This window comes from Scaptodrosophila lebanonensis, unplaced genomic scaffold (genome assembly GCF_003285725.1).
Source record: "Scaptodrosophila lebanonensis strain 11010-0011.00,11010-0021.00 unplaced genomic scaffold, SlebRS2 tig00000171-arrow-arrow-pilon, whole genome shotgun sequence".
NCBI classification, from domain to species: domain Eukaryota; kingdom Metazoa; phylum Arthropoda; class Insecta; order Diptera; family Drosophilidae; genus Scaptodrosophila; species Scaptodrosophila lebanonensis.
Window position 1 is genome coordinate 67471 of NW_022060603.1, and position 13973 is coordinate 81443.

The following is a 13973-nucleotide window of genomic DNA, read 5'->3' on the forward strand; positions in this document are numbered from 1 at the left end:
TGGCGTCTGTGGCTCTGCTTTGCTGCTGCTCCGCTGCTTCTTTGGTTGCTCCGGTGTCTGACTATAACTTTGTTGGCTGCTGCTGCTTAAGCTTGAGCTGCTGCCGTGTATTGTGCTGCTATTATTATTATTATTATTGTTGTTGTTGTTATTGTTGCTGCTCTCGTCCTCGTCCTCGATAACCAGCGGCACATAGAAGGTGGAGCGACGCCGCTGCGACTTCTCCTCAGGCGTTGCTTGTGTCGCTGTTGTTGTTGCCGCCTCACTGCTTTCTGTTGTTGTTGTCGCGTTGTTGCTATTGTTGTGGCTGTGGCTATTGTTGTTGTTGTTAGCGGCGTCACTGGCCGCCTGCAACATTTTGCGCGCTGGGTTTTAGTTGATGGCGTCGAGCAGCAGCTGTGACAGCGCAGGCGCGTCGTTCATTGTCGGCGCACGCACACTCTCTCACACACACACGATCAAGCAGCAACAAAAGAGAGCTATGTATGTGTGTGTAGGTGTCGCCTAGTTAAGACTGCTGTTTTGTTTGTTTGTGTTTGCCGCGCGTCGCGTCTTCGACAACAATTTAGCTGACAAGCACTTTTTCTTTATGTATGTATGTATGTATGTATGTATGTATTTTTTGCTATTTTATTGCATTTCACTTTGTATTTTTTTGTTTTGTTCGTTGTTATTGTTGGCTGGTTTATAAAAATTATGCGCTGAAGTGCATTTATTTCCGCGTTTGCAAGCCAACGTTTCTTTTTCTTCAGTTTGCCGTTGTTTTTCTTCGTAACGCTTTTTTTTTTTGTTTTATCGCTGGTCACATCAGAGATCGAAACGCAGACGCAGCAACGCGCATCAGTTGCATGCAGCTCGAAATACTTTTATGGCATTCTTTTCTACACACGCACTCACACATTAATGGATGCAGTTGACTTTGCAGTTGTGTGTGTGTGTTTTCACAATTTAAATGCGCTGCACACGCGCGTTCATGCCGTCTTGGTATCTTGGTATATATATATATGTATTTATACGTACGTTGTTGTTGTGCGAGTGTGCCATGAATTTCAAAACAAACAACAACAACAATTTCTAAACAGAGCAGAGTACGTTACAAGATCGAAGGTGCGACGAAGCCACAAAAAATTTTGTTGATTCCAAATGGTAGTATAAACAGAAGAAAAAAATGTAACAGCACAATAACAAAATAATAATAGTAGAGGACCACCACAACGGAAGAATAAAAAAATTTGTTTTTGTTAAAACCGCACGAAAAACAAAACACGCGTAAAATGCGACAAAACGCGTTCCGCTCGCTGACGCGCTTCTCACACAACTGACAAACGACGACGACGGCGTTGAGCAGCGGACCAGCCATTTTTTTCTTGCCTCGCGACCGTGTCTATGGGAGTGAGTGAGTTGGCACGATCATTACACGCAGTGTGGCCAAGTAGTGTGGCGCAGCCGCAAACAGTGCTGCCCATACGCGCGCGCATCAGAACTTAGAGAGGCAGAGAGAGAACAAGCGTACAAAGCGGACAGCCCAATGAGCTACATACCTAACAACAAATGCAACGATGATGTTGAGGTTCATAAGCGCAACACAAGATGCGGCAGATTATTCTGTATCTTTGATGAGTGTAGGAATTTTATTTAATTAAATTTTATTTATTCAAATATGCAATGGCATGTGGGCGATAAATATCTTTGACAGTCTGATCTTTATATTAAATGCAATTACCAAATACGTTTACAATTTAATTAGCTTTTATTTATGCCTCAATTTGGTGGAGGAGTGTTCTTTGGTTTATTTAGTCTTGGAATGCAATCAGCTGTTGCTGATTGATAAAAAGAAGAGCGAACGAGGTGGAGAATATCTACAATTTGAAGATAGCAGAAACAATACTTGAAATCGATAAGCAAATGGCCGGAATTGAAGAAATATCTGTTTGTGTATTTCTTGAATTGCTGTGATTCCTATTGGGAATTGTATGATAAAAATAATAATAATAAATATTTTGGACATAACGGTAGTTATGTAAGTCAAATCGATCGTTGAACAAAATGTTTCAAAAAGAGAGGATCATGCAATTGTTTGCACTCCCACAAGACACTAAGATTCTATGATTCTAAGTATGTATGTATGTATGTAGGTTTGTAGGATATTAAAACTTTCATGTTGGAAAATCGATGAATAAATTAAAATAACTGATTAGTAAGGGAGTTAGCTAAAGGAACTAAAATCACAATCAGTTCGTTACTCTAATAATTTGTTTCCCAACTCTGCATATAAGTATGTATGTACATATGTATATTTGTTTTTAAATTCCGTTACTTATGCAACATGCTGCTCGGTTGTCTGTGCAGCGTATATGCGTAAGAATTTCAATATCCAGCAACAACAACGCCAACGAGGAGAGCGGGACACGCACAATAGCAACAACAACTTTAAAGGGCGTGAGTGGCAATCTGCCACTGCTGTCGCTCCGCTCTGAGGCACATAATTGATCTAATTGAGCGCAGGTACACACACAAACGCACACACACACACACACAGGCTGTTACACACTTAAGTGTAAACACACATGCAATGTACATACATATAATAAGCAAATTAGAGGCGTACGTACATACATACATATGTATGTATTATGTACAATTTAACTCAATTCCCAGTTCCAACAACTCCACACTCGTGCCCCGCACCTTAACACTTTAACGACGCCCCCAACCATGGCTGCGGAAGTGCGTGACTTTCGTGTTTTATGCGACACTCGACTCCTTTTTACGGAACTGCGCGACTTGTTTATGGCGTTCGGTCCGTTGCTCTGTTGTTGAGCCATTTGCATAGCACAATGAACTGTTAACACGGCATAATGTTGTTGTCTCTCCCAGGCCTGTTGCCTTCCTTTCTTTTTTCTTGCCTTGTGTTCCCTTTTTGGTAACGGAGACGCGGCGACAACGAAAATGACAACATAAACGTGAACGCCAACGCTGACGTCAATGCTGAAGCCGATGCTGCTGAAAACGATGTAGCCGTTGACATTTGAATATTTGAATGCATGCGTAGCCGCTAAGTATGCAATGGAATGTAACGGCGTCTGCGCTCAAAAGCATGCCGACCAATAAATAATAAAATGCAAATAGAAATAGCACTGCACGTTGAAATGAAAACACAATTCACTTCCATTTCCATTTAAATATAAAAATAAAAAATATCGCTGGTGATAATCATTCGAAGCAGATCATGGGAAAATGTTTCATTTATAGTCCGCAGCTTCTAGATAAAGTGTTTGCCAGTCTTGTGAGCATAGAATGATATCAAAAATGCTGCTAAACTTTAGAACTGAAACGCCTAGTGTATGGTAAGAGGCAGAGGGAGGCGTAGCCGTCTGTTCGTCCGAATGAATGCCAAGAACTGTTCAACTACAACGAACTTGGTATGTAGACCTATTATTTTATATAGCTGCAGTAATTAAGCAAACGATAGGGTACACAAAATAGTTATTTTTAAGCTTTTATAATGCCTTTCCATAAACTGAAGTTTTATCGAAGTCGAGAGAAGGGACGAGGGTACAGGGTTAATGCAACACATAGCTAAACAATATTTGTTTACTGTTGCCACTCGGAATATTACTGGCTTGCTTTTGGATTTGGAATTGGAATTGATCTCAAAGAAATACTAGTAATAATGCGTGCTTTTAAGCTGCAGATTCAGCTACAGAGTTCCCATCCTATCGACCCCAAGTTCCCTTCATCACCACAAGCCACAATCGGACTTGAATAGCCTTCGGCACGTTCGTATGCTTGTTCGTTTCAAGATCGCGCGTTCTCCAAACATAATTCAAAGCCCAACCTTGTTGCAGACTGTCAAGTACAAGGTGAGTGTTTGCCGAGAATCGCTCAAACTACCCGTGTGGATTATTTATCTGTCTTATCGCATAACTGCTGTCGCATTTAAAGCTGACCAGACAAAAACTGCTCGGCATAGAGCAGGCGTCAGTAAAACATTTGCGGGTTTTTAGGTTTGCATCACGCCCCAACTACAACAACTACAATTGCAACAAAGTCGTCATTGTCTTGTTGGGCATACATTTGTCTGAGTATACTAAATATATACTTGTTTATATGTATGTATGTATATATGTAGGGGGTCAGGGTCTCTGAAATTAACGCACAAACAAATCAACGTGGAGCGTAATTGCAAAGCAATTTCTCGTCATCACACACAGAGTCCAAGGCGGGGGAATATTTCAAATGCCCCATAAAATAGAGGCAGGGGGGGGGGGGGGTGTCTTTCAATTGAATCAATTGCGCTTTCTAGTTGAATACAATAGAGCTAGAGAGCTGAATGGAGCGTATTACCTTCATTCAGTGACGTATCGTTTAGCGCCGTATCGAAATGTATGCGTGGCAGTGTCTTCGATTTGTACTCACCTGCAAGAGAAGAGAATCGGAGGAGAGGTATTAGTTATATACATATAAATAATGATACTTATAAATAAAAAGAGATACTTCATTAACGATACTCAAATCGACATCTCATTGCTTCATTTATACTGAAAGTGCACGTTCGCTGATGTCGACATTATGGCTGTCTTCTTATCTCTAAAAACGCTTCTTTTATTTTTTTTGGTTTTCTTATTTAGAGTTTATTCTAAGAATCGGCTTTGGACATCTAATTTTTCGGCATGACTCATTATATTATTACCTAAGCAGAATAGGCTTTCATTATCGGTTGAAAGAGTCTTGTCACTTAAGCTTTGTGGCAACTATTTGCTTATCTCTCTGTTCCAAATGTTTACAAATTAAAAGACATCCTACTTTGTCTGCAATTTATCGTTCAATTGCAGTGCAATTGTCTCTCTTCTCGTTAGATAGTCATGTGTGTAGAAGACTCGACTCGACCCATTTGCATAGATTGACCTTTGAATGGCTGGGCTGCATTTGTTCGCTGCAATTGTTGATATCAAGATATGAGCAGCGCCGACTTGTTATGAATTCATTTCAATTAATGAAATATATGACAACAGCTGCGTGCCAACTACAATCAAACTTTTCCAACTTGAAACCTCAGCTGCCATGATAAATATATTTCTGGAAAAACCAGATACATATACATAGATGCGAGTTACGTTTCAGTCTCAATAAATAATCAACATTTTGCAACTTTTTCATAGACATTTGAGTTATTTCTTTATTATTATCGTTGTAAATTACTTTGGACCCAAAAAGGGGTTTCTTTCGGAGATATGAAGTGTTTTTTCTTTTCCAGGAATTCTCTGCATTACCCCTAAAAATGTTGCTTGAGAATTGTGACCTAATATTAATACTCAAAAATACCTTATGTGTAATGTTGAACTTAAGACGAAGCGTTCTACAAAATCGTTCGTAAGTGATCGAAGTGAAATCTGAAAAATTCTTCATAATCTACTTAAATTTTAATTTCAACATGAAATGGAAAAAACTTTGTTTTAGAGTATTTTCGAACCCTAATATCTTCCTGCAGACTTCCGAAATAAACTGAAAAATTATAACAGCTTCCTATTTGAAACTTGCTTGGAAACAATAACGAATACGTTTATTCTACGAGCTCTAGACTTCGAGTGTGGTTCGAATTACCAATAAACATTAAGATTGTTCGCCTTATGGAGTGTTGTCTGTGCAGACGGTGATGAGGCGACGCCGTACTCTGAATCGCGCCAATTCAGCACACAACGAGTCCGGCCAGCAAATGACAAATGCACTCCGATACTCGTATAATGAAGTAAGGCAGAGGGGGCGGAGGGGTGGGTGGGTGGTTCAGTACGGAGCAGTTACTGGACACGTGTGAATGCGCACCGAACGGCCTTCACACACTCCGACAAGAAAGCGCGACAAAGACCGAGAGACAGACAGGCGGACTCGAACGATTTGGGAGGTGGGCAGCAAATAGATGGAAGCCCAATAGTAATAATACTCTTCATATAAATATAGAAAATTAGGTCTTCCTTATAGCGTATTGCTTTACGGCACCGTTTTCTGGGAATCGTATGTATTTGCAGACGCAATCGAAATTTTAATGCGAACGCACATATGTATATATTGAATATGCATATAACAATTTAGTTGATTGTAATTAAATATTCTTATCATATGCCACCACAGCTGGCCGAGTGAAGAAAGTGAATCACGAGCATGTTGGGGGGAAATTCCATAAAGAAGGGAGGCGGAATGGCTAATTGATAATGTTCGCCACACCTCTGACTATTCATAATGACAGTTCTTAATGGAGTTTACTTTCAGAGATTTCTGCATTCTTGCAGACAGACTGACAAAGTCTAGATCGTGTGGACAAGTCATATATTCAATAAAATGACTCCGCATAGTAATCGATTTTAATCATCTTAAAAAAACAATATTTCTTAGGAAGAGCGTTTCCCACAGCGCATTGCAGACAAAGAATAAACTGCAGGCAAATATTTGTTTAGCTGTAGAGTCAACTATATTGAAAAGAAATCGTCGGTTCATAGCTTTAGCTAGAACTATTTTTCTATTTCTATTCTATTCTATTTCTATTCTATTTCTATTCTATTCGAGGGCTATTCGATTTCTAGGAGAGGGCTAGGAGAGGGCTATTAGAGGGCGAGGCGAGGGCTAGGCTAGGGCGAGGCGGGCGAGGCGAGGGCGAGGCTAGGGCTAGGCGAGGGCGAGGCTAGGCGAGGGCGAGGCGAGGGCGAGGCGATTTCTAGGGAGGGCGAGGCTAGGGCGAGGCGATAGGCTAGGCGATTCGAGGGCGATTCTATTCTAGGCGATTTCGATTCTATTCTATTCTAGGGCTAGGCTATTTCGAGGCTATTTATTTCTATTCTATTTCTATTCTATTTCTATTCTATTTCTATTCTATTTCTATTCTATTTCTATTCTATTTCTATTCTATTTCTATTCTATTTCTATTCTATTTCTATTCTATTTCTATTCTATTTCTATTCTATTTCTATTCTATTTCTATTCTATTTCTATTCTATTTCTATTCTATTTCTATTCTATTTCTATTCTATTTCTATTCTATTCTATTTCTATTCTATTTCTATTCTATTTCTATTCTATTTCTATTCTATTTCTATTCTATTTCTATTCTATCTCTATTCTATTTCTATTCTATTTCTTAACGATCTTTTGTATATTGTAGATAATGGTCTGAAATGTTTAAAAAACATGCGTTTTCGAACCGGTTATTTTTAATAAAAACATTTAACTATGTACTATAGTTTAGGCCTATAGGAGGTTGGGTAGAAATGGATTGCATGCCAATCATTATTCGCTTATGCGGGGGAATACAAAAGTTGAACTAGTTCATAAATTATACTTGAATGAACTTTAGTCGGTATTTGTGGTCTGACCCAAGAGCTTCGAGATGCCAAAGCCGATAGCGATTGGCTCGTCAATTTGCAACTTGTGTGTAAAATGTGTTGCTGTTGTTGTTATGACATAAGCTGCACGGGTCTGTGCCTTTGATGTCATTAATGGCTCGACATAATTTACAGTTGAAGCTGATGATGACAATCAGGTCAGTGTTCAACTACTTGCCTAGAGAGGCAGTGCGAGGAATTATGTCTCTGATCAAGAAAAATAATGCATAGCCGACTCATACATGGCTGAACACTGGAGGTTATTCGTTATAAGTAGAGCATAAGGGAAATTAAGTTAATTAAAAGCCAGTTGGCTGCTGATGAGAATAGATTCGCTAGGAATCTAGTTATCACATAAGTATTGAATAAATATGAATTACTTGAATACCTCGCTTCTAGTCTTTGTCTTTGATATTACGCAGAGAAAGTTTTGAGGTTCAAAACATATTTCACAATCGCCAAGATTCAAGCAGTAAGAAGAAGAGCTAAGGTGTGAAATAAAAGTATAAAAAGGGTGTTCATTGTAGCAAAGATTTGAATATAACTAGGCAATATATATACTATAGTATATTATATTAGCTATAATAAATTGTTAACTCCTTGAACTGCCAAAAATTTATCCTTTGAGACAAATCTTTATTTATTACAAAATAGCGATATTAAACACTAGATGTTTATAGAATTTTTAGATCAATTTATACATAGCTATATAACTCCTAGAAGGGAATCAATTACATTCCTGCTCTAATTGAAATGTGGGAGATTGTAAACCAATGGAAGGAATTCTCTCGACTAGAAGCGATTTTTTTTGGTTTTCCTGATTGAGTTTAATTTGAAAGCATTTTCTGAAAATTCCCCAAATGTGGACAGAAATGATGTTTTTATTTCAACACTTACTCCTGCCCGTCGCTTCGTTCGTTTGGGTTGGGGGCGTGGCGACTGTGCGTTCCTGCAACAGCTGTTCTTGCGCCAATGCAGCGGCCAGCTGCAGTTGCTGTTGTTGTTGTTGTTGGTGGTGGTGTTGCTGCTGCTGATGATGATTGTGATGCTGCAGCATCTGCAGCTGTTGCACCTCACAGTGTTCGTGCACTGGTGTGGGTGCATCGTCGCGTTCGCCGCGCAGACACGACGCCAGACCGCGGGGCATGGTGCTGCGTCTCAGTGGCGGCTCTCCACCGCTCATGGAGCGGCCAGGGGTCGTGGATTGCTGGGGAGTGCGGGGCATTGAATGCATTTTGCCAGAATCGAGCAGCTGACGCGACTTGCCGTTATTCATTTGTTGTTGCTGCTGCTGCTGCTGCTGATGTTGTTGTTGGTGTTGCTGTGGCGTCAGCGTCGCTGCCAACTGCTGCGCCTGCACCTGCGCTTCGTCACTAGCACGCAACGCGCCGCAGTTCATGTTCATGCAGCCACTTGGATTTGGTATTTTTCTTATCAATTTTTGTGGTATGTTGTTGTTGTTGTTTTTGGTATGCTTTTCGTTTGAGTTTCAGACGTTCAATGGATTGGTTTTAATTTTTTGGTATTTTTGGTTTATGTTGCGTTTCCTTCTTTAGTTGTGTTGTTTTAGCATTTTGTTGTTAATATTTTTATTGCTCTGTTGTTGTGGTTTTACCTTTATTTCTTCTATAATTATTATTATTGTTTTTTTTTTGCCGTATCACTTTCAACCCGGCCTGCAATGTAAATGAACGGTTGGTCACGACACGCACGCGATTGACGAGCACGAATGGCAGACTAACTGACTGACTGACTGACTCACTACTAACTAACTGACGCCGACGCTGACTGCGACGTTGGCTGTTTCGGTTGGCCTGCGCCGACGACCGCCGCATACGAAATGAAGATTTATAGTCACGCACCCTAATCATCAACCCCTGGTCGTCGCTAGAAAATGTTAACTAATTTTCTGAGCTGGTTTTTCCTCTTTTCCAACTTATTTTCTTCATTTCTTTTAAGCACAACGCACACGCGCGACTGCGCGTCAAGCCTCTCTATCGCCGCCACCCACAGTCAGAGCGCGAGGCAATTTTCCTTTAAGCTTGTTCAATTTTACGCTCGTTGGCTTTGAATGCAGAGCACCAAACGAAATGGAATAGAGTGGAATGAAATGAAATGGAATGATATGAACTGGAACAGGCCTGCGGCGTGGCGTATGCGACGCTTGGGCTGCTGGCTACAGCAGATAGCAGAAAGGAACTGCATTGGGCGTGGAGAGAAACCAACATTATAATGTTGCCATACGCAGCACACATAGACACATACAAACATGCATATGTATGTAAATATGTTTATGTAAATGAAATGCGTATGCAGCTGTTTTTCATTTATGCTTCGCCCTTTGCCCAAATTTATAATTAAGAATGTAGAAATTTTTGTTGTGATATAACATACATACATTTATGTATATGTATAGTGTGTATGTAAATACATATGCATTAATTGATCAATCAGAGAAACAAATAATGCATTTATATGCAAATTAATCATTTACAAAGGTTAACAGTTTTGGGGGTCATACATAACAGAGAAGAAGAAGATACACTAGTCCATTCGTATGTAAAATTCAAATAAATGTGAATGAAATGCTGGCATTACATACATATATACATAAATATTTTCTATCAAATGTGGTATTTGTACATATCGAAATAGAGAATAGTTCATGGTGTTGTAAAAAAATTACATACATAGTAGCGACAAATTTGATAAGCCTTAAATATAAGAGAGAAATGTCTGCAAACTCTGTTCTTTTTAGCTTCTAAAATCTCTCACTATTGAGATTTTACGAGCTGATTTGTTATGGTTTTCAGAAGAATTTCGCAGCTAATATAATAATAAGAAAAAGTAGTGTTTTCACGGGAATAGATTTGATGAGTGATCGTGCGATTTCGTACTCAAAACAAATACATACATAGTTGGAACTCAATTTTCCCATTCTATGGAGGTCAATTTAATTGTGCTACTTATTAACTATCAACTATAAATTGTGATTCTTTGCCACATTTCTGTTGTTGCTATCACTTTTCACTTTCCACATTGATCGACAACAGCAGCAACAAAAACAAACAGCTTTGTAATTCGATGCGCAATTGAAACGCCTCTCTTGCTGTCGCACCCAGACACACACACACAAACACAAACATACATTATATTTTTGTATGGATATGTTGCATGCAATTAATTCAATCGAGTGTGAGTAACTAATTTATAAACACATCGTGCAGACATGAATCATCTGAACTCTTTGCTTGCCTTTTCGGCACAAGTTGTATGTCTGTATCTGTATCTGTATGTGTGTCGGTGTCTGCTTTTTCAATTTTCTCTCCATTGTCATCAGCTGCTGTGCCGCCCAACTTGCGTGCGCTTGGCCATGAATTTTCCATAATTTTATATATAAGTATATAGTTGTTTTTTTCAGCTGCGTGTGAGCCAAAAAGGAAAAACTATAAACATAAATTTCGCCGCTATGCGTGCGACTGCCACTTTCTCTGACTCTAGCTCTGACTCTAACACTCAACTCCCGTCTCCCGACTCCCGACTCTTCACACGCAGCTGTTCTCGCTACACACATGCAAACATACATACATATACATATAGAGGTGTACTCTTAATCCACACACAGTCTTAACTCATTGGCTGTTGCTGTTGTTGTTGGGAAAGGCAGCCAAGCGTGGCGCCAACTGCGTGCACCTGCAAAGGCCTGACCAAAGGCGAGCAGCTCCCACAAACCAGGCCAATTCTTTTAACAGGACACACACACACACATACACATACTTGTGAACGAGCGGAAGTTCGAGCCACTGCCCAGCCAGATCTGGCCAAAACAAATACATGATATATGGTAAAATAAAACTGAAAAATAATGCATACAGTGGTACTTTGTTTGTTTGTTTTATGGCTAAGAATCTTTACCCAATAATAAATACTTTGATAGCCCCATTATAATTATTATAGTAATTAATTATACATGTATGTATATGCATATATATGATATCATATGTTGTACTATATTTCTTTTGGATTTACTTTGTTTTGAAACTGAAAAACATAGCAAACCTCAACAATATATGTAGATCGTAATAAACACACATATCTTGTTTTAGTTTGCTTCTATATTTTATATCACCTCGGATTTCTCTCTTAAGGAATTTTCAATCTAATTCTTTTTCCTTTTTTTGAGTGGGGGATTGGGGTGGATTTACATTCTAAACATTCAAGAGCTTCGTCGTTGCATTTAAACATTCCAATATCGGAGAGCCAAGTCCGCCAAGTCGAAGCTGGGATTTCGTTTTCACTTGCGGAGTTGCTGGTTTGTTTCGGTTTGTTGAACCACTGTGAACCATAAAGAACAAAAGCGACAGCCACTGCGACGGCTATGGCCATATGTCGCACTGAAGCTGAGACCGAGCAGGGGGGAGGGCGGTGCAGGGGACGCATGGACGTGGGAGCTGTGGCAAAGTTTGCTGATTAATGCGGCAACAACAATGCTAAAAAAAAAGTGAGCTCACAAAAGCGGAAAAGTCAGTCGTCAGTCGGCAGACGACAGCGACGCCAATGCTGACGTCGACAACCTCATTCAATGCATTGTTTGGGAGCCACACACACACACAGAAACACACACTCGCAGGCATCGCATGGAGGACGGACTGTGGCGCATAATGAATAATTTGGCAGCCTCACATTTTTGCACGTCGGCTGCGGCGTTGGCGTCGGCGTCAGCGCCAGCTTAGACTTTAGGTAGACACTGTCGGCGCTTTCTTCTGACCCCCAGTAGCCCCAGCAGCCCGCATCTGTCTGTCGCGTCGTGGGAAACCTCGCGTCATTGTCACACATTGTCACCAAAGAACAAAGCCATAAAAACAAAGCGAGAGATAAAAGAAAACTGCGTTTCAAATAACGAAGCTGAAATACGCTCAAGTGTTTAAGCTGAGGCTTCAGCTTCAGGCACAATTCACAATTCGCACACAAATTTTGCAAATATCACTTCAATTGAAACCAATAAGAGTTTTTTTCAAAGCAAAGCCTGCACGAAAGGGTAAGAAGATGAACGATATAGTTTATATAGGTATATTTTAGGATTGTGGTTATCCGGACATTTCGACTAATTCTGTTTGGTAATTACTTATCAAAATTTGGTCGTCGTGTTGAGTTACTTCTGGGATAAACATAAATCTATTTGATATTTCTTGATTAATTCTTTTTAACGACAAATAAGCTACAGTCAGTCTTAATATTTGTTGACAATTATGATTTTTAGTAGCCCTTGTAAAGGTCAGTACAAGTACAAAAGTAAACAGTGAAGCCCTAATGAAACGTAGTTAGAATTGAAACTTGTGCTGGCTTTGTAGAGTTTGTTTAGTTTTATATCATCTCGGCTTTCTCTCTTTTCTTAGCGACAAATTCTTCGCCATAGCGAAGATGGCCTTCTGTCTTCCGGCTAATGGAAAGCGTCAATCGAGTGGACGATGACGATGCCACACATTGTGACGTTTCGCTTATGTAAGAAGAGGCGGCCAGGTTGGCAGCCAGTGAGGGCGATTGTGGGGGTACTGGCCCCCATCTCCACTCTCGAGGGCCTAAGGTTAGGTCGTTGCCTTTCAACGACGTTAGGGCCAAGCCCGACAACAACTACGCTGTGGAAACAGTTGCAGATCAAACTTAGATTTCTATTATGGCATTTCTTTTTCTCTATAACTCTGATTCTTCTTCGTCTTTTTCTTCCACTATTTCTACTTCATTTATTGCCAGCGGTAGAAAAATTAAAGCCGCAGCGTAATTGACGTTGGCGATGATCAAAATGGACCACGATGATTGCGGCGATAATTGCGACACACATAAAGCCAGAGGACAGAGGCAGAGGCACGACCGATCTATGGAGCTACAGCTGTCTGTGGCGGAGCAGAGGGGCATGTGGGGGAGGGGCGGAGGAAGAACAAACGAACTGGCACTGGCAATAAAAAGAATTGTAATATACGATGACGAATGAAGAAGAGGAGACAGCAGACGGGAATAGGAAGAGCAGGCTGGAGAGGGATGGGGGGAGAGAAGGCGAGGAGGAGAGGAAGCGGCGTACGTGTTGGTGCCAAAAGAGTAAGGAGGGCGGTGGCTATAAACGTGCGGCTTTTCATGATTCATTCAGAACACACAATGCTGCGCAATGGCTATGATGATTAAAACAAGCAGCACCAACAGCAACAGCAACAACAACAACAATAACAATTGACAACAATGCCAACCAAATGCGTTGAAACGCAAACCAAATAAAACAGGCGAAAAGTAACTGAGAAAAAAAAAACAACAATTGTGTAGGTGGAGAGAGGGCGGGGGGAAGCAGTTTAGGAGGGGAGGGAGAATGTCGTGCTTGATCGTTGCCTGCAAATTGCGGCAGTGAAATTAAATAAACAACAGGCAAGAAAATTAACCAGCAACAACAAAAAGTAAAACTATTTGTTGTAATCGCTAGTCCGCTTGGGTCCGCGTCCCAATCTAAGTTTAGCTCTGGCTTTGGCTCTGACTGTGGCTCTGGTTCGACTCTCACTCCTCAATTCTCAGTTCGAACGGATATTTGCGGTTTTCCGACTAGACAGACAGACAGAC

General features: G+C 40.4%; 1 protein-coding gene across 6 annotated transcripts in view; it reads right to left on the reverse strand.

Moving 5' to 3' along the window:
- The window catches only part of LOC115629903 (probable Ras GTPase-activating protein), a 64194-nt gene that overhangs the window by 16448 nt on the left and 33773 nt on the right, over positions 1–13973 (reverse strand). For 2 of the 6 annotated variants that reach the window (XM_030526508.1, XM_030526503.1), the window contains exons 1-2: positions 8271–8659; positions 4348–4419 (exon numbers count right to left, since the gene is read on the reverse strand). The exons of 2 other annotated variants lie outside the window; for them this stretch is intronic. In XM_030526508.1, the coding sequence (XP_030382368.1) occupies positions 4348–4419; positions 8271–8649 (451 nt within the window). In that variant the 5' untranslated portion in view covers positions 8650–8659. Of the gene's footprint in view, positions 1–68; positions 1185–4347; positions 4420–8270; positions 8660–13973 lie in introns of those variants that run through there. 2 more of the 6 variants (XM_030526506.1, XM_030526505.1) reach the window with 1 other exon arrangement.